The sequence below is a fragment of the Camelus ferus genome, chromosome 5, assembly GCF_009834535.1.
Source record: "Camelus ferus isolate YT-003-E chromosome 5, BCGSAC_Cfer_1.0, whole genome shotgun sequence".
Classification (NCBI taxonomy): Eukaryota; Metazoa; Chordata; class Mammalia; order Artiodactyla; family Camelidae; genus Camelus; species Camelus ferus.
Window position 1 is genome coordinate 89651393 of NC_045700.1, and position 20769 is coordinate 89672161.

A 20769-nucleotide genomic window follows, 5' to 3' on the forward strand; every position below is an offset into this window, starting at 1 on the left:
AGGATCTGAGCGGTGTTCCTTAATCTAAAGTTCAGATCTGAGCCTGTCACTCAAACGTTCATTGGCTGAAAGTTTCAATGCTCACTCACCCAACTCACCCCCACTGCCTTCCTGTTGAACAGGGATGACACAGCTCTTCCTTATTGGACCTTTCTTATCCTCCAACCTTATCTGGTGCCAACTCCCCTCCTCAAATCCTGCCACTTGTGACAACGTGGATAGACCCCGAGGGTATTCTACTAAGTGAAATGAGTCAGACAAAGACAAATACTGTACATTTTTGTTTACATATACAGGATCCAAAAAAGCTGAACTCACAGAAATAGAGAGTAGAATGATGGCTGCCAGGGGCTGCAGGTAGGGACATGGAGAAATGTCCATACTATACCCAATGTAAATACAATAGGTTTAATGTAAACATAAAATATACAAGGTACATATAATGTACAATATATATAATGCACATAGAAAGGTACATATCTAATGTACAGCATGCTGACTATAATTAACAATACTACATTATATACTTGAAAGTTACTAAGAGAATAGACCTTACATGTTATCACCACGCACATACACACAGTCATAATTATGTGAGGGGATGAAGACTTGGAACTAACCTTACTGTGATAATCTGCAATATATACACGTATCTAATCATTATATTGTATACCTTAAACTTACAGATGTTGTACGTCAATAATATCCCAATAAAGCTGGGGGGAAAAAAAGAAACAGCAATAAAAAATAAAATTCTCCTCCTCAAGTGCTAAGCTCTATATACTGAACTACTCATATGTACTTTCCCAAATTCACTGTGCTTTCCTGCTCTGGGTACTATTCATGATTTTCCTTGAACATCTACCCCCATTTTCAACTGGCTAAATCTTATTCATGTTTCACATTTAACTCTCCCGCAGTTGCTGTTTCCTCATGTGCCTTTCCTGGATTACAGGCTCGTTGAGAGCAGGGACCATGTGTTATCCCGATGTCTCATTCCCACTGCTCGTGCCCAGTAATTACATGCTCTCAATATGTATTTGTTGAATAAACAAAGTTTCAATGAGATTCAGAGCAGGTTTTGTGGGTATGAAGGTGTGGGAAGGGCGAATGGATGGGAGGAGCAGTTAAATAGGAGAGTTACAGAGTTCAAGCTTCAAAGGTAGAGCCGTGGTGACTGCAGGGACCGAGGGTGGGGCTAACCAAGTGCCTGTCAAGTGGGGTGGAAGTGAAGGTCACTGGCGCAGAGAATACGAGGGAACCATGATCCAGTATATCAGATGAGTGGCACTGCGTTGCCTGGGAGAAGTCAGGCATGGGGTGGGGAGGGAAGCTGTGAGTCAGGCTTCAAGGTCCTTTCACAAGTGGTGTGATTAAGGCAGGGAGGTGCCTTTATCCGATGGCCCAGCTTCAGCAGAGGAGAGGAAGGGAAATGAAAGCAGATTTATACAGGACCAACACGGGATCCAGGAGAATGATGACCCTGCTGTCTGTGGACATGGCACAGGAGGGTGAGGGGCCTCTCTTGAGAGGGTTTCCAGATGAAGAGGTGGACGAATTTGCTAGAAAGAGGTTTTGCCTCATATATTATAAATTATAGAATATATTATATAACATATATGATATATTAAGAGAAAGGGATTTGAGCTGGTGGAAGGATTGGGAAAGTGTCTCCCAGTGTAAATTCAAGCGGTCAGATGAAGGGGGCTTCTTCCAAAGCGGGCTTTGGCGTGAGAATTTGTCACAAACCCCTCCTCCAGAAATTTCTGCCATCTTGCTGCTACAATTCTCAGCTGCAGTGGACTTATCCCAGTTAAGAGATTAATCTGGGATCCCACTCTGACCCTTAAAGCAAAGGAATCAAAACCTGGCATACAGGATTATCCACCCCCATGCATTCTTTTATTTTGTGGGAAGTGGGGTCTTGACTTGTTTTGGGGGAATATCAGTGCAATAAAGGCTGCCCTTTGGGGGACTACAACTAAAAAGAACTCTCCTCTCTAAAAAAAAAATTAAGCTGTGGGGGTAAAGTTCTTATTGAACAAAGTTTCAAAATTAGATAAAACAAGAGGGCCGGGCACCTCCCTTCCAGAGTTGCTAGAGAGAAGCAGAGACAGCTCCGGGAACTGCCTGCTCAGGCCTTTCCACCAGCTGATTCCTCTCTGAGCCTAGACAGCTGTGGTTTTTCTAATATGTTTGAGATCAACTGTCCTTGGTTGGAATGAACTTAACTTTTAACATGTGATTATTTTACTTATATTTCACACTTTTTATTTACGTTTTTTCATGTATATATTCACGAGCAAGATTAGTCTGATTTTCTTTGTGTGTGTGTGTTGCATTTATTGAGGTCTTGGAATCAAGGCTATAACCAGAATAAGAACAATCAGTACCCTTCTCCATCCTACCCCCAGCTTGTTAGACATGGAGGGCACCACCCTAGACCCACGGACTCAATATCTGCAGTTCAATAAGACGTTCCATTAGTGTGTGTGGACATTACAGTTTGAGAAGCTGCCCCAGGTGTTGTCATTTACTAGAAACTGCTTCCTCCATAATTTCAGGGTGAGCAACCTGGCTCTCTGACTGGCACCTCCTCCTTTCCAGCTCACTCTGCCTACTGTGCTGATTATAACACCCATCCGTCCATAGATCCTACTAACCACTTTCACAGGTTGTCTCCCCTCCCACTGCTCCTCAACCCCCTGCCATTTTCTCCTCCCTCCTATCCAGCTTGGAGGCAACAGTGGGCCATTACTATAACTACTTCCTTGTATATCCCTTTCTTTCCCTGTTTTCTCTCTATGGAGTTATCTAACAAAAAGAACCCTAGCTGAATCCTAGTCCCCACCAACCTGTGCTTGCACCATCCTAGCAAAATGTGGCCTCTGAGAAACAGACTGGTCCTGCTGACTGGACCTTCTTTACGCCTTCTCCTGTCCCCTCAAACTTCCAAAAGCTCCTCCCTCTTCACGCTCTGAGCTGATGACCTTGTTTCCTGTTTCTCTGAGAAAACAGAAGCCCTCAAAGGGAATGTCCACATGTTCTGGCACCTCATCTACCACGCTCCCTGCTTCTGTGTCCACTGGGCTGCCCACCCGCAGTTACTGTGAGTGAACGTGACCTTGCTGGTCCCGAAGACCAGACCCCTGACAGCGTGCTGCAACCTTCTCTTCTTGCTCACTCAAGGACAACTCTCCAGGAAAAGCTGCTCCATCCCAATCGTCAAAAGTCCCCTCACTCCTGAATCATTAGCATCAGCAGGTAAGTCGGCTCTAACAGCTCCCATCCTCAAAACAAAATGAATGATATAAAACAAAAAATCTGTTTGGATTTCACATTCTCTTCTGGCTACCACCCCATTTCTCTGCCCCTCTTTAGAGCAAATCTTCATGAAAATGTTATCTACACTCATGGTCTCTCATTCTAGAGTCCCATTCTTTCTAGAGATCCTTCTAGGTCTCATACTTTCTAGAGACCACTCCAGTCAGGCTTCCCCACCCATCTCTGCAGAAGCAGATCTTACCAAGGCCACTAAATACCTCTGCAGTGCTGACACCAATGACCAATAACCAGTACTAACCTTACTTGAACTATTAGCCACATTTGGAAGCATGGATCCTTCCTCCATCCCTGGTCTTCCAGCATACGAAGCTCTCCTGGGTCTCCTCCTGCCACCTTGGCTCCTCTCGGGATCCTTTGCTGGTTCCTTGTCATCCCCCTGACCTCTCATTGTTGGGGCCTTTGCTCATCTTTGGCCTTACCTTTTATTAACACTCTCTCCCTAAATGATCTCATTGAGTCCTGAGATTTTACTTACTCTGTGGACTCCTCAGATTCTATCTCCAGCCCAGCTCTGCCCCGAAACCTCAGACTTCCACATTAAGCTTCCTACTCAGGCGTCAAAAAGGCACCTCAAACTCAATACGCCCCCCAAGTGCATTTCCAAGTTCCTCCCTTCATATCTGTTTCTGTTCGTCTTCCCCATTTCACCAAACTGTATCTTCCAGGTGCTCGAGAAAACAAAACAGAAACAAACAAACAAACAAACAAACAACCTGAGAAATCAATAAAATCCTGCCAGCTCTACCTTCTAAATGTGCCCAGAACCTGACCACTTCTTTCTTTAGTCTTCCACTGGGCTGAGCCTGTCTCTGTCACTGGATTATTTCAAAAGCCTTCTAACTGGTTTCCTGGCTGAAACCATCAGGCCCTTTAGGCTGGTCTTCACACCACAGCCTGAGAGTAATTCTTCTGAAATGTCAGACCATGTCTTTTCTCTGCTCAAAACCCTCCTAGCCCTGTTTCATTCAGGGCAAAAACCATCGTCTCCACCTAGGTCTGTTTAGCCTTCAGTCTCGCCCCATCTCTGCCTTCTGCCCTCCATGGCATCCCACCTCAGGGCCTTCATCCTTGCTGTTCCCTCTGCCTTTCCATACACATAGCTCAAGGTACTTTAGGCTCTTTCTTGGAGTCGCTGACCCCCTGCAGAAGTACTATGAATACCAATACCCTGCACTCTCTCCCTCCTTAGCCATTGTGGTTTTCCTCAACAGCACCGAAAACCATCTAATGTCACATATATGTTTGTTGGTCTCAGGAGTAGGGGCTGTTTTGTTCATTGCCCCACCACTCAGAGTAGCACGTGGCACCCAGTAGACGCTCAAAAATATCTGTTCAATTACAAATTAAAAACAAAGCAACAGGAAGAAACTAAAATAGGCATGTATGGCATTTTTCTGTACCAGAGTCTGTCAGAGTCTTGCAACTCATTATCTCCTTCATCATCGTAAGCCTGTGGTACTGTATTACTATACTGTTGAGTGTGTGAAAGAACGTAGGAATAGGGAAATAGCCCATGGAGACTAAATGGTGGAGTTGAGGTTCCGATCGAGGCTGTTGAATCCTATTAATATGGATCATTCGATCACCTTCTAGGCTTTCTCAGAGGATGCCAAAATGAGTTACCCAGCCCTGGAAAGTATGAAGGGATGAATCTATACAAGTCGGGCCCCGGCCTTTAGCAGAAATAAAGCTTTGTTAAGAATTCAGGAAGTGGTGGTAGAAAGTTGACAGAGGATTCCTCCAGGAAGAGTGCTTAGACAGACGACAAATGGCTGAGCACTTACTTGTAAGTGGCAGGTTGAAAAGAGAGGAACTCTCCTCCTCTGCTTCCGCTTTTCTCTGCGCCCGCTAGCGCTTCGGCCTCGGCCCGGACTCCTACGTCCTGAGTCCGCCCGGCCGCCCGGGGGCGCCCGAGGCCGAAGGGGGCGTTGCGGCGCCGCCCGACGTCGCGCCCTTGGCGGCTGCGCAGTGCGCACGTCAAAGCCGGGCTCGGGCTGGGAGCGGGGAGCGGCGCGGCCTGGGAGAGACTGAATCTGCGGGAGCCGGGCGAAGGCGAAGGCGTTGCCGGGCCCCGCAACAGAGCCGCAGCCACAGCCCGAACGAGTTAGCGCGCGCAGCAGTGCGGCGGCCGCCGCGGGAGCCCCTGGGCCGCCGTCCGCCCGCGCAGCCGCCGCCGCCGCCGCCGCGGGATCCTGTCGCCGGGAGCAGGAGCGGGCGGAAGACAACGGAGGGGCCGAGCGCCGGAGCCGCGCCGCGGGGACCGAGCGAGCAGCCCGAGGCGGCGGCGGCCGAGGACGGGGACGGCGACGACGTGGAGGCGGAGAGGGAGCCGCCCGGCCCAGCCCCGTGAGTGACCCCCGGCCCGACCCTGCTCGCGGCGCGGACGCCAGCCCGGCTTCCGCCTGCTCTGCCCCGGCCCGTCACCGGCCCCGGGGCTGCCTCCATTTTCTCAGGTGGCGGCGGCCGCCCCGGCCCGCTCTGGCCCAGGAGTCGGGGGAGCGGCCCGGCCTGCTCTCTCCGCCCGGCCTGGGTCCCTCGCGGAGCCTTCCCCCCTCATCTTCGCCGGCGCGGCGCCGGGGGCCTGCGGCCGGAGCTCCGGGGGCCCCGCGCTGTCCTGCCAGCCTCCGCGGTTCTCTGGCGGGGTTGGCGGCGTGGGGATGTCCGCGGCCGCAGCCGGGAAGGCAGGGAAGTGCGGGCCCGGCCAACTGTCACTCCCACCGCACAAGGGCTCCGGGCACCTGGCTCCTGGCCCTTGGTAAACTTCCTGTTATCGGGAGGCAGAGAGCATCTCTGTGATCTTCATTTCGGGAAAATGCCTAACTGATTTCTGGTTAGGAATTGTGCGGCCGGAGCGTTCCCGAGTTCGGTTGAACCAGCCTGCACGCTCACTGTGTGCAGGCGCCCTGGTCTGTCCGCGCCGGAGGGATTCAAAGGTGAACCCGGGCCCGCGGTCCCCTCCCCCGAGGAGCTTACGCTCTGGTGTGGGAGATAAAACGAGTACACAAATAACCACGTTACAAGGAAGGAGGTGATAAGTCCTGTGAAAGAACTGCAAAATGCTAGAAAGGTACCCAGGGAAGACCGGACCGATCGATCACTTCCGCCTAGCAGGAATCTGGAAGGCTTCTTGGGCGAGGCGGTGCAAAGCGGGGTCTTGAAGGCCCGATGGGATTTGGGAGAGAGGAGAGCTGCAGAAGAGAACGGTATGTGGAGGCGCAGTAAAGCTAGAGGACAAAGGTAAAAAGGCATAGTCTGGAAATAGTACATAATGCAGTTTGTTGCGTAGGACCGTGGTGGGGAGTGGGGCTAGGCCAAAGAGTTGTCTGGGGGCCAGATCCTTGAATGCTGTGGAGGAGCTGTGGAGTGGCATTCTAAGGGAAACTTAGTGCTCATTTCTCAGTGACTCATGGGCCCGGAAATGTAAGCTAGGGGATATTAAAGGCGCTCTTGTGAAAAAAGAGAGAGGAGGCCCAATGAAGAGTTGACATTCTGCGCCTTGAGTATAATGCAGTTTGAGATCGATTTTGACAGCTTCCCGGATATTCAGATAAATCCACGTCCAGGCTAAGCAAAATATTTCTTGCAGAAAGCTTCATTAGATGTCCGGCTCTTAAGATGTAATGGAAACATGTGTATAAAATAAACTCATCTGCACATAAGGTGTTTCTGTTTCTGCAGTTCCCTAAAATGCATCAAAACTTATTGCATTGTGTAATAGGTATCTACATTTTGGAATTACTGAGCTGAACATAACTTACTTTGAAATGACTTTTGTGTAAGACCATCTGAATAATTGATGCTTTAAAAAAAACAGATTGTTACTAATATTCTGGGATAGAAAGTTGAACATAGAACCTTTTTGTCAAAAGGTAAAATGTTCTTAATTAGCTTTTGGTTATGAAAATCTTTATAGGAGAGCCAGAAGTGGAAGTCTGGCTTTATTTTGTGTGTCCCCCCCCCCCCCCCCCCCCAGTTACTAGCAAATAATTAGCTGTATTTGAAGTCTAGACATAAGATCTATGGAAGCAGCTTATAATGTGTGTGTTTTTTTTTGGTAAGCACTTATTTGTTGTTTGCTTATATGACAAGTGAACATGAACTTTTTTTAGTTAATAAAAAGGCTTGTAAAATGCAGTAAGTACCATAACATTTTTAAAAATTATTTTTTGTAATCTTAGATTTTGTTACTGTTAAAATTTTTGCACATTTCCTCTTCAGTCTTTTCATGTTTATGTTTCTTTACATTGTGAGAAAAACTACATAGGTGTATATATTTATATATGTATAGCTTTTATTAACCTTTTCTTTTTGTCATTAAATATCTTCATATAAAAATATTTTTACTGAAGTGTAAGGGAAATCTTGCGTGTATTATTTTTCCTGACAAGACATTATTTACCTCAGATAAAATGCAGTAGTCATGCTTAATAACTGCTACCTGCTGCTGTGAACTTCTTTTTAAAGGCTTTTTGTTTGTAGTGTATTTATTAACTTTCCTGTAAGATTTCGATCCTATTGCTTGTTGAGTAAAGAAATGTTTTATTTTGGATGCAGTTGTCATCAGGTATGGAAGAAATCATACATACATTTCTGCCATATGAGTGGATGTACTTTTTTAGAAAGGCACTAAAAAGATTACTTTCATAGGTGGAATAAAATCTCCCATACACTGTGATGCATCTCCCCCCACCCTTAAAAAATAGTCTTTGTACTAGGGCCATCCATATAGGTTAACTCCTATGTGATCATGACATCACAAAAATTCAGGTTAGATGTATTTTGTTTTCCTATTGGTATTTCTACAGTAAAATACAGAATTTGTCATGAAATAATTTGCTGCTGTAACAAAAGGGACTTTTTTTTTTTTATTTCAAGGCAGTTCATTAGCAGGTTCTTGTTTAAGCCAGTTTTTTTTCTCTTGTGCTTTACAATCTAAAATGTATTAATGAGGTCTCTGTTTCTGTTTCTAATGGCATATAAAGTGAGATACTGAGTTAAACTGTATAAATTTTCGTAAAGTTAACATAAAAGAATAGATAAGAAAGCCCAGTTTAAGTATGGGGCTTGGTTTGATAATAATGTTTTATTTGAAACTTTACCTGTATATTGCAAATGGGTGTACCACATGGCATCCTTCATTAGTTTTGAATATTCACCAAAGTTTTTTCTTTTGATCAGCTTTTATTGTTAGTTACTGATTTCTGTAATTACTGCCATACTTTACTAAACGTTTTTTTCCAGGAGGGGTTGACCATTGATCATTCACAGTTGTGCCATCTGCCATAAAAATACAGACACAAACCCAAATGCCTTCCCACCCCTTCTCAGCAGGCAAAAATGAAATCCAATATGGGACAGAATTTCATTTCAGGTACTGTCTTCTGGTTACCTTTCTGGTGATGTCTCTATTTTAAAAATCAATATTCCACTTTTCCACCATTCCCTGTAATTAGGAATTTGATTTTATGGGTGATGTTTGGTGTTAAAGAAATAGGAATTGATAGGTAGATTCATATGAATAATGATAAAATGTTAGTAAAACTTTGTTGTGTGATAAAGAGGTGGGAAAGAAGATCAAACCTTTGAACCTCTGGGTTAGATTGCTTGTGGTTTGCTATTTAATTATTGAGGTATAAAGAGCTTGTATTTGTGTGAATGCAGATCAAGCCAAGTAGCCTAAAAATTGCTTAACAATTTAATCATTGGTCTATATTTTGGTTTTATTGGAGTGAAGACTGGTATTGGAGCCATCCTTAATTAAAGAAGGAATTGAGCCATGTGAGTTCTCACTTTGTCTGTCTCACCACTCAAATGACTGTCCAGCTGCACCCTAATCATTACCTTTGTCAGTCCAGAGTATGAGCGCAGAGCAAAGTGAGGCAAATAGTTCTACCACCAGCATTTGTAGAGTAGACCAGTCTTGGAGTAAATGCTAAACATTTGTTCTACTTCTGTTTCTTAGGCCTTCCAAGGATTCTGGGAAGGGTTATTGCAAGACAGGGTGGCAGATGATAGACTGTGGTGATAAAATTAAGGTTAACAGCTTATTGCAATCAGCATTTTGTTTTGGGGTGTGTGTGCGTGCACGTGTGTGCATATGTGTGCGTGTGTTTTCCTCCGATATGCCATTTCTACCCCCTGAGCTCCCTGACCCCACCCTGCTTTTAACTTTTCTCTTGAGATAGAAGGGGTGAGGGGATGGCAGAATCGTGGTTTTTTAGCAACTGTGTTGTTAAGTTGGCAGAGGAAGGAAGAATGGCATGCAGAGAATTGCAAGAAATCAGTCAGGTATGAAGTAGATCTAAAGGAAGAAGGTAAAGCCTGCCCTGGTCACCTGTGTTGGCGGTGTCCAGCATGTACCTATACACATGATCCTTAATATTTTGGGTCTAATTTGAGATTGTGATACTCAGAATACAGTGTTTAAGTTGTAGATTTGTGCTTGCTTGTTTATATGTATGTATGCACTTTCATATGCGTAGTTACAAAGCAGAAAATCTAGTAAACCAATATTCAGTGGCAGTCTGGTTTTATATAATCCATCCTTGGGAACATTATCCAGCAGATAGACTATTGCTGACCAGGGAAGTATGATAATGTTAAAACATCACAACACTTTGATTATTGTGATAAAATGTTTGTCTGAGAAACAAAATATATATTTTGTAGCTTGACCTTAATTAAATTGCTAACTTCTTAACTTTGTCTAATGAACTATAGCTTGTTCTTTTACAGGGTACTGTTAACCTGTTAGTCACTGTTCTCTCCCTCCACAGTAGATCATGTATAAGCTGTAATTAGGCACAAGGAAGAAATAACATGAACAGATTTCCATTTACACGTCTATAGTTTAAGGCTCACTCTGAGATTTATATGATTCTGAGAGCCTGTGTTACCATTTGTTAAAAGCACCAATGCAACCAGACTCCTGGATTGTTGAACCCTCACCCCTCCTGTGGGCTCCATAACTTTAGGCAGGTTCTTTCTCTCCTGTCTAGCTTAGATTCCTTGGATAGAAATGATATAGACCATATGAGAAGATTGTAGGGGAATTGAATGAGTTACTATGTCTAGAGTGCTTAGAGCAGGGCCTGGCACATACTAAATTTTGTGATGATGGTGGTGCTGATGCTAGACTGTTTCCAGGAGAAGAAATGTGAGAACTTTAGGAATCCTGTAGGGGAATGGTTCTTTCTGCACATGGGTACAGCAAGGCCTACCATAACTGGAGAGGCATGTGGCTGACTTTGAGCTGTAACTGGTGGATTTTCTCCAAAGTGGAATTGTGCTTTGGGGTTGTGCTACTTACCACCTGGTTCTCTGTTCTTCATTCAGTTTGCTTGAAAGAAAGTTTTATATTATGTAGTAATGTCTTCTTTGATCTTTTTCATTAGCATTTACAAAGATTGTATTCATGTATTAAATGGTTTATGGCACAAAATCCTTTTTTTAAAAGGTGTTTAATATACTGTTTATCATTGTGGTGTAGCTGGCAAGTTTTGAGGGGTAGTTGTATGAGTATAAAGTTGAAATAGACAAAGAATCAAGCGGTATTATCCCCAGCATCATTGCAGGTGGGAAATCAAGGTGAAGGCTTGTGCACAATCACACATTGTGCAGTTGAGCTAGAATTTGAACCCAGATATACCTGACTTCAAAATCTGTGCTCTCTGAAACAAAATATGACTCTCTCATGTGAAATAGTTTTATTTCCTCTGTAGGGTCTTGGTTTCTTGCTAACTTTTTTTGATTTAGTGCTTTAGAATGAAGGTTTGTAGATAGAGCCTAATGAGGTCATTAATAAGTTTCCAGGCAGTAACCACATTTTATAATACAAAATGAGATGTGTTATTCTAAATGCTCTAGTTGTGTAGAGTTATAATCTGATTACTGGTTTATAGTTTTTATTAGGCCAGTAGGTAGTATTTATTTTTCATGTTAGTCTTGTAGAGTAGATGGGAAGCCTTGTGTTATAGTGGGCAATGCAGAAGCCTGGGAAGTGGAAGATCTGAGCTGGGTCTTGACTCGTTAGCTAGTCATGTCACTCTGGGCAAGTCGTCGCACCTCTCTAGGCTTCAGGCATCCCATTATTATAATAAGGGAGCCGGCGGAAAAATCCCTTCAGTCTCTTTTGCTCTATTTTCAGGGATCCTGTATATAGACTTTCTGGAGGCTGTTTTTCCTCTACTGAGTACCTTTCCTCTTTGCCTGTGGTCTTGAAGTAGTTTCTTTACGTGAGCTCTGTGGCATGTAACCATGCTTCAACATTTTTTTCTCCTGGTTGGTCAGGTGCCTCATGTTATTTCACAATACAGTAGTTCTCTGCTTCAGGCAGTCTTAGATTAAAATATATATTTTTTCAAATTTTTTACTTTCGTACTTATGAATAAATGGCTAAGAAGTAAATGTTATGTGGTTGTAAAGTACAAGCTTAGTAAGTTAATGATTAACAAATACTCAAGCCTCACATCCAGTTTCATTGTCAACTTTTAAGTACTATATGTTGTGAAGTTCTATGAGCTAGCTGTTTGTTGTAGGGAAAGGAAAAATATTAACTAAAGGCAAGGGGAGTGGAAAAGAAGAGACTAAAAATATAGAAACAAATTTGAAGATGTGAAGAACATGCTTAAGATAGTATTCTTTGGCTATAATTGGTACTAATCCTCTGCTTACAAAAGGGTGGTATGCTGTCTTAGATCACAGGATTGTTTCCAGCCCAGGGTTCTATCACTGATAAGAGATGAGAGTGAAATTCACCACCCTTGGGTATTTATAACTCCTCAAATATCTATTTTGAATTAATTTGTTCCACAGCATTTTTTATTGCCCATTTCCTGGCTCCTGTTTTACATGCCAGTCTCAGAGGTTTCCTAGTCCAGGTAAACAACCCTTCCCCTCTTTGTTGGCATGTTATCAGCCAGTTTACTTATTCTGGATTCTCCAGCAGGGAGGCAGAAACTCAGGTCCCCGAAATGATCCTTGCAGATTGTTTGGCTGTCTATTTACGATATGGCTTTATTCTCTGTTCTGCCTTTGTGTGTTACAAGTTTTTCCTGTGTATGTGAGATTTTGTCTCAGTAGATTTCCTATGTAAATTTTGTACGGTAGATTGTAATTTATTTGAATTGCAGATTTTTAAAATCTTTTTTCATATCTCTTTTCTCAACCCTTTCCCCCATCTCGTGTTTTTAGAGAATAAAACATTGTTGTGGTAAATATATATTAAATGATTCAGCCATGTAATATTCTGATGAAACTAGTCAGCAGAGATGAAATATTTAACCAAAATACAATTTTCTGTGTATTTTCTGTATTTCTGCTCTATTTGTGCTTATTTGAATTAGGTTTTAAGCTGTAAAGCTGAAGCTTATTAGGATTTCCCTTTTCCTGATAAGTTCACATAAAATAGTATTTCCTAAGTTGTGTTTTGCAGAATCTAGTCTTGTGAGAGGTTAGTACTTGGTGGGAGAGGTTCCAGAATGAAATTTTAAGTGTAGGAGAGCACTGGATTAAAAATAGTTAATCAGTTTTTATTTTTTGATAGTGGTTGTGTTTATTTTTTTTCTTCTGAGCTTTTCAGTTTTTAATAATGTGCATTGTGACTGTCTAGGAGGGAAATATAAATATTTCCCAATTTGTTAAGTATATTTGGTCACAAGAACACCCCCTTTCCGCAGAAAATACTCGCAGATATCTTGAAGGAGGATTCTATTGGAACATAATTTGAGAAACCCTCTTATTTTCATACTAATTAGTATGGAATTCAAAGTATTTAGTTTTTAATTGGGATGATTACTTACAGCAGGTTTGGAATCCAATTAAGGTTGGAATAATTTAGCTTTGTTAGGTAAAATAATGAGCTCTTTAGGTGAGTAACTTTTCAAGACCTCCCCTCCTCCTTTTAAACTTCAACCCACAGTGAGAAATTACATTTTTGATTAGTGACTCAGGACATATATAAACACACTGTCAGAACTGAAAAAGAAGTTTCATGAAACAGTACTTAGGCCTTTCTATGTACAATACATGCAATCTGATACTTTTTATTTTGTTCTATTTTGGGGGGTGGACAGAGTATGTTGGTTCCTTTTTTTTTTAGTTGAAGTATAGTCACTTACAGTGTAAATCTCTGGTGTCTGTTCTATTTTTTAATGTATGTTATTAGTTACTAAAGTAATTCACTGTTCAATTTGAGAAACACTGTGAGGTTACATGAATTTATAAACTCTTAGGATGTTAGAATGAGAAGGTATTGTCAAGACTGTTTTATGAGTGAGAAAACTAAAGCTCAGCCTGGAAAAGGAAGGGCTCTAGCCTGAGAATTCCTGGACTTAGATTCTAGCTGTGTTTTCTTGAGCAGGGTGGTTAGTGCACATTCTGCCTCGGCTTTTCTCATCTGTAAAATAGTGGGAGTAAAACCTATGCATGAAATGGTTGTGATGATTTGAAGATTCGGTAAGAAATGCTTTGCATAATGTGTCTGAAATGCTGTAAGTGTTCAATACCTTTTAGCTTTTACGATAACTGAAGTTCTAAAACTCCTTCTACTGTACCATACACACTTTCAAAAATATTTTAAGACTTTGAAAATGTTAAAGTGGCCTTCAAGTGAACCTGGACTCTTTTTGATCTGTACTTGGATATATCATTTATTGTGATATTAGCCCTTTGGAATAGTAAGCTTTAAAATATCCAAAAGGACCCACTTAAAGTTGATTTGCCTCATAGCTGTAAATTGCTTTATGCTATACTATTGTATTTTTTAAACTATTTTTAACAAGATCTTAAACTTAGAATAATCTTTCTTTATAACATGTAATTAAATATAAATAAATACATGACCTATATTAGTGATTAATTTAGCATTCTTATAGTTACAATTCCCTAAAAGAACAAGGTAATCAATTTAGCATTCTTAATAGTTTTGGTTCACTAAAAGAACAAGGTAAAAATTGTTATTTACTGTTTTATCTGCAGTTTTTAAAATTCTCCATCCTCAGTATTGCTGTTGGGGGTTTAATTTTGTGACCTGACCTAAGAAAAGGAGTATTTAGAAGGTGTTATCAATGGTGGGGGCCAATCCAGTTCGTGGAGGATTCTCCGTTGTCCTGAACTGTGCTGGCTACCTTAGACATTTCTGTTACCTACTGAGGCGTTTACATTGTCTATCGCTGATTAAATGTTTCTCTTTTTGTTTCTTTCACTGCCCCTTTGTCCTCAGTATGGCCTTAAGTTGCTGAAATGAGAAGTTGTAGTCAGCATCATTGAGGCCTACCAATTCAGTATTAAAGTAACATAAAGATTCTGTACTTGTAAAAGGAATGAGGAATGAGGTAAAAAGGATAAATAATTGCTAACATGGCCCATGTTACCTTCTGGTATAAAGTTTAAGGCCTCTCTATATATTTACCTCATTTAATCCTATAGTAACCCTATTTTCAGGTGAGTAAACAGGGAAAAAGAAGCTAAGTAATTGGTCTGAAGTCACACCTAAAAAGGGGCCCCAGATTTGAAACCCTGGTCCCAGAGGGTATGCTTGAACCCCACCATACTCTGTTGCCTCCACCACAAGGTATTGAAATGTAGAATCATCTTGCAATATAGGTAATTTCTGTTACAGAAACTGATGAGATCAAGTTTTTTTTGGTCAGGACGTGTGATAACCTAGCACACTGAGAGAACTTTCACATTACTGCGGAGCTGGCAGTGGTCTTTGAAGCGCTGTGGAGAGAGGGAGCTAGCTGTGCAGGAAGCTTAGTGAAGCTAATGTACTGTTTTTCCAAAAAAGGAAAAAAGGTAGAATCCATGAACCATAGACACTGAACTTGATGTTGATTGCTAGACAGATTCCAAAAAGAAGTGAGTCCTTAGCAAAGTGTTGATTTCTAGAAGCTACCGTCCGTTTATTAACTGTTTCTTTTCCTAACAGGATTTTGTTAAGTGTCTTGGATAAGGATGTAAGTGAGACGTGGATCTGTACAGATTCGTTTCATTCATTTTTGAGATTATTAGTAATTTAAGTTGGAATATTTTCTAGGGCTTAATAGGACTTCGTAGATGACTTAGAAGTCATTTGATGTCTTTACAAATTCATTTTACTTATGTTCATTGTATTAGAATATAGCTTTGCAGTACCCTTTTCCTCAGCTGGCAGATTAGTTGCATGTACAGTGGCCGGCATCCCTGTGCCTTGTCTTCTTGAGTAGGCGAGAAGGAACTGGTACCATCTTCCTGTACATGCACACCGCAAAGTAAATACTTCCTAGTTTTATATTGTTCTTTAAGATTGGTCATAACCCATTTGTTTACTCAAGAGCTAGTCTTGTTCTGATTCCTGAAGACTGCGTAGTGAGTGCCTGGAAGTAAGTTGATGGGAAGAGGGCTAGACAGTCGGAGAGAGCTCCTTCCTCACAAAAGCTAAAAACTTATGGTGGAGGGCAGAGGGGTGGTGAAGGTGAAGAATGTTAGCTTTTTCTTTATCTTGTGAAAGCTCCCCCACTTTTAAAATTAAATGTAGTGAGGGATGAGCGTGCTTAGCATAGGATATCATAGGTGTTTGGAAAGGGCACAACTATTTTTTACAGAGGCCTTTGTTGTTGTTAAGAAGAGGAAGGAATAAGAAAGGAGGAGGAGGAACAAGACATAGCAGTACATCCAGAAGAAAGTGACCAGAGAGAGAGAGACTGGATCTAAATTTGTATGTCATGTGCAGCTTTGAGAAAGCTAATCATGAAAGTGGAACTGGTTGCTTTTAGGAATTGTCTCAAGGGGTAGAGCACTTGAATAGATTGTTAATCGTGGAATATATTTAATGTATATTAAAGGCCATGGCCTCCTAACCAAAAGAAAGAGAGGAAGGAGCTTCATACCTTGATAGTATAGAAATTAAAAGTTCTTTTTAAAACTTTGAAAAACTTATCAATAAACTATCTCATTTATTCTAGATCCTAGAAAAATACCAGAAGATATAAAAATCATGTTTTAAAACCAGCACAAATGCTCAGAAGCATAATAAAATATAAGAAAGACAATTTGATAAGATATTCCGAAAGAAGAAAACTATGTTTTAGTTTCACTTATAGAAATAGCCCTGAAAATTCTCAGTAAAACACCAGCAAATTTAATTAAATAGGAAATTCTCTTAATTAAAGAGGACAAATGACATGTAACGCTTGGTATTTACTGTGTGCCAGGCATTGTTCTAATACATTATTATTATTATCCTCAGAACAACCCAAAGAAAGAGGTGGTTATTATTATCCTCATTTTATGGGTGAAGAAATTTAGGCCAAGAGATTAAATAATCTGCCGAAGGATAAATTGCCAGTAAGTCACAGAATCTAGTTTTGAACCCTTGGGTTCTGGCACTAGCATACATTGAACATGCTGTATCATACCAGTATGTGCCAAGATTAAAATGTTAATTCAACAGATCTTCCTGATTATGAACTCTTTGAAAGCTGGTAGGAGGTTTTGAAAAATCTGTCTTAAACCAACAGCAAACAACCTACTAGTGGGAGAACACTGGTGGAATTCCTCTTGAAATCCAAACATGAAACAAGCATGCCCAGCACCTCTGATGTTTGATATCATCCTGACTGATGCAAGAATACATCAAATAAAAGTTATAACTGTTTGAAAAATGGTGGAAAATAGCAATATTTGCAGATGTCACAATCTTAAACCTAGGAAAACCAGTAGAATCGATTGAAAACTAAAAACGAGAGTTCAGTAAGATAACTATACCACATAAAGATATTTAAAAGTTGGTAACATTTTTCTTGCTGGCAATATCCAGTTATAAAAAAAAAAAAAACTGGGACAAAAATCTCATAGCAACAACAATTGAAATTCTTCAGTTGGGAGGATTGATATGAAATGTTTGGGATCTCTATGAAGAAAACTAATATAAACTTAATTAAGTGAAAAAAGACTCAAGCATGGAGAGTTAACCTTGTTCTTGAATGTGAATACTGAATGTTATGAAGAAAGAAAATTTCCCAGGTTAAATTAGTGTACTGTTAGCCAGAGAGTACTGTCAGACTTCTAGAAAGGCAACTCAGGGAGTTTAGTGAAACGTATATATGCATCTGCTACATAAGTGAAATCACACATCGGTGGGGAAGGAGGAAAGATTATTTAGCTTTAAAGAAGATTTTTAGATAATTGGTTATCTGTTCTTTGGGAAAATCAGTTTTGATAATTAAGCTACCCTTTGTGAAAATAAATCTGTTGGGAGGATGAGTTAAAAAATATTAATTAGAAGAACATATAATTGTATGAATATTTGTCAGACCTTTGGATGAGAAGCAGGTTTATTTCCACTGCTGTCAAGCAATTGAAAGGAAAAAAACACTTAAGATAAATATGTGAAAAAAATTTTGCATGATAATAGAAGGTAAATACTTACCTTCAGTACAGTAAAAGCTCATACACGTTGGTAACTGCCATTTATTAGTAAGCTCCCCCTATTTTTTAAATGCTATCCTGGGCATTTTACTCATGTTAACAATTTAATAGTTATCCTATCATTTTACAAATAATCGAGACTCAGAAGGTAAATGTTTTGACCAAGGGTTTTTGTGTATACTTCTAAATGGCAGAACTCAGATTTGACCTTGGGTCTGATAAGATCTTACACCTCTTAACCCTTACCAGAAGTTGTTTTTCAAACAAGTTGTAAGGCTAAAAACGCTGGATAAATGAATAGTCAATTCAGATAGTGACTAAATAAAAGAAATGCAAATAAACAATGAGAGAGAGGCTGTTAAATAGAGATTTTAAAAATCGGTAATGCTTCTGCTAGTAAGGATGCGTGGAGACTTGAGATAAGGCAATGTCATATACAGCCCAGCCCTCTGTATCCGCAGGCAGGGTTGGGGTGGGGTTGGTTCCAGGACCCCCATGGATACCAAAATATGCAGATGATTAATTCTCTTATGTATCAAATGACATAGTATTTGCATATAACCTTTTTACATCCTCCTGTATATTTTAAATAATCTCTAGATTACTTTTAATACCTAATACAATGTTATGTAAATGTTGTAAGTACAGTGTACAGTTGACCTTTGAACAACATGGGTGTTAGAGGTGCCAGCCCCTTGTGCAGTGGAACTTTACCGACAGCTCTCTGCATCCATGGATTCAACCAGCCTCGGATCTTGTAGTACTATGGTACTGATTTTGTGGGAAAAAAATCCATGTACGTGGACCCCTGAAGTTCAAACCTGTGTTCAAAGATCAGCTGTACCTGCTATGTAAATAATTGCCAGCACATGGCAAATTCAAGTCTTACTTTTTGGAATTTTTCTTTTCTGAATATTTTTCATCCATGGTTGGTGGAACCCCTGGATATGGAGGGCTGAGTATATTGCTCATTTGGCCTTTCAGGAAAATTGTATGGTTCAATGTATATCTAGATTCTTGAAATGTTCATTTTATGTAAGTCAGAAAAAAATAAAATAACATATTCATTTTTCATTCTTACTATAAGTGATCTCCAGTGTCTCAAGAACAATCTAGATATTTTATTGATTATGGTGATGGCTGCACAACTCTGTGACTATATGAAAAACTAATGAATTATATACTGTAAATAGGTGAATTGTGTGCTGTGTGACTTACATGTCAATAAAGCTGTTATGTAAAATGATCTAGATATTTTAGCTGTCAGGAAGAAGAGAAAAATAAAGTTTGCTTCTCTGAATCATTGAATTGTTAAAGATGTGTGAACAAGCTAGATTCTTCCAATTGATGCTGCACTGTTTTTATCTGTATGCCTGATTTGATGCAGTATCATAAGCCTAGGTGGAGTGGTGCTGAGAATATTCTAGTAGTCAAAGGAGAGAGAGCTGGTAGCCCAGTGATGTCATCTCTTAGTAGAGAGCTCAATAGTTTTACTTCAGGTTTATCAAAGTCAGTCTTAGACCACATGCTTGGGTTACACCTTACACCTTACCTTCATTTGAAACTCATGTGCACGCACACACTCTTTCACTATTGATGTTCCTTTAGTATCCCACCTTCTGAGGAGTATATGAACATGGCCTTGGCTCTCTAGGGGCATGCATGAAATGTATTTTTTTTGTAATTTTCAAATGCATGAGTGCATAAGCCAGGGTAAAACAACTCAAAGTTTCAGTAGAGGGAAAAGCTAACACTGAGATACTGGGCTCTTGGGTGAATTAAACCAATTAGATCAGCCTGCTCTGATCCCTTTAGCAATGAGAACAAGGTGTGATGAATCAGGGTAATATTTAAGTATATGTCTATAGGAGAACTGGTAAATTGTTAACTACCTAGCCTGGAGCAAAGAGCAGTTGGTGAGAGGTTGAAGAGTTAATAGTTATTCCATGACATGGGCATATTCCCCCCAGTGAATTGTTGGTGTTTACTGATTTGAAATACCAAACATTGCCAAGAGACACTTATTTTCATCATCACTGACAAATATTTATGTGCAGGTGACCCTGCTAGGCCTTGATCTGAGTGGAGGGTGCTTTGCCCTTGCTGCTTCAGGGTAATGAAGTAGAAAAGTGGCAGGAGACAGTTTAGTAGGGGTAACCAAATGTCCTGGTTTGCCAGGGAAAGTCCAGGGCTGTGCCTGTTGTCCTCACATAATTAAATCATTCTGTCCCCTTTTGTTCCCTGAATTGTCCTGGTTTTGGATGATAAATTATGTTATCTAATGTTTAGCAATTGCAAGGCTAGCTGGTTTTTTACTCCCTCCCCTCATTTTTTTTTTTTTTTTTTGATGCGTAAGGACCAGGGCTATTTTTCAGATCCTCAGGTGTCTCCCCCTAAAGTGTGGTTCTTGAGGCATTAATTCTGTGGCCATGGCAGCTATCTGATCCCTCTTTGGAACCAAAGGGTTTTCTGTAGATTGGAATCAAAAGACTTTTTTTCTCTGAATGAGAACGATGATGTTCCAACTCTAAAATGTTCTGCTTTACTTCAAGTCAGATACTTAAAAGGAGAGATTCTAAATGTAAACACCTTGTTTTTGCCCAAATTCCCTTTCACCCTTCCTCCACTCATATATGTAGCTTCTAAGGACCTACTGAAGAAAGAGAAGTTGAGGGGTTCTAGTTTATGTTTCTAAATGTTTTTAACATCTTTATTGTGGTATGGTTCCTGTACAGTCAACTACACGTGTTTCAGATGTGCAACTTGATGAGTTTTGATAGATGTATACACACATGAAACCACCACCGCAATCAAGATAGCTAACACTTCTATCACTAGGGGAGTTCTAGTTCTTAGGTGATTGTTATTGAATGCCATGTAATTCTTGAAAGAATGGTTTAAAGGGATGATGTGCCAGTATTCATACAGTTATATAATATATTTATGTAATCCTTAATTCTTTTCCATATTTCTTCCAAGTTTTAGAGCAACTGTTTTCAAGGGAAAAATCAGGAG

General features: G+C 40.6%; 2 protein-coding genes across 2 annotated transcripts in view; one reads left to right on the forward strand and one right to left on the reverse strand.

Moving 5' to 3' along the window:
• The window catches only part of LOC116663531 (serine/arginine repetitive matrix protein 3-like), a 28524-nt gene extending 20052 nt beyond the window's left edge, over window positions 1–8472 (reverse strand). The window contains exons 1-3 of the mRNA XM_032479179.1: window positions 8445–8472; window positions 6417–6533; window positions 5130–5713 (exon numbers count right to left, since the gene is read on the reverse strand). Of these exons, the coding sequence (XP_032335070.1) occupies window positions 5130–5713; window positions 6417–6533; window positions 8445–8472 (729 nt within the window). The remainder of the gene's footprint in view (window positions 1–5129; window positions 5714–6416; window positions 6534–8444) is intronic.
• The window catches only part of CAB39 (calcium binding protein 39), an 85527-nt gene continuing 70073 nt past the window's right edge, over window positions 5316–20769 (forward strand). Inside the window, exon 1 of the mRNA XM_032480456.1 lies at window positions 5316–5691. The gene's annotated coding sequence lies outside the window, so the exon portion shown is untranslated. The remainder of the gene's footprint in view (window positions 5692–20769) is intronic.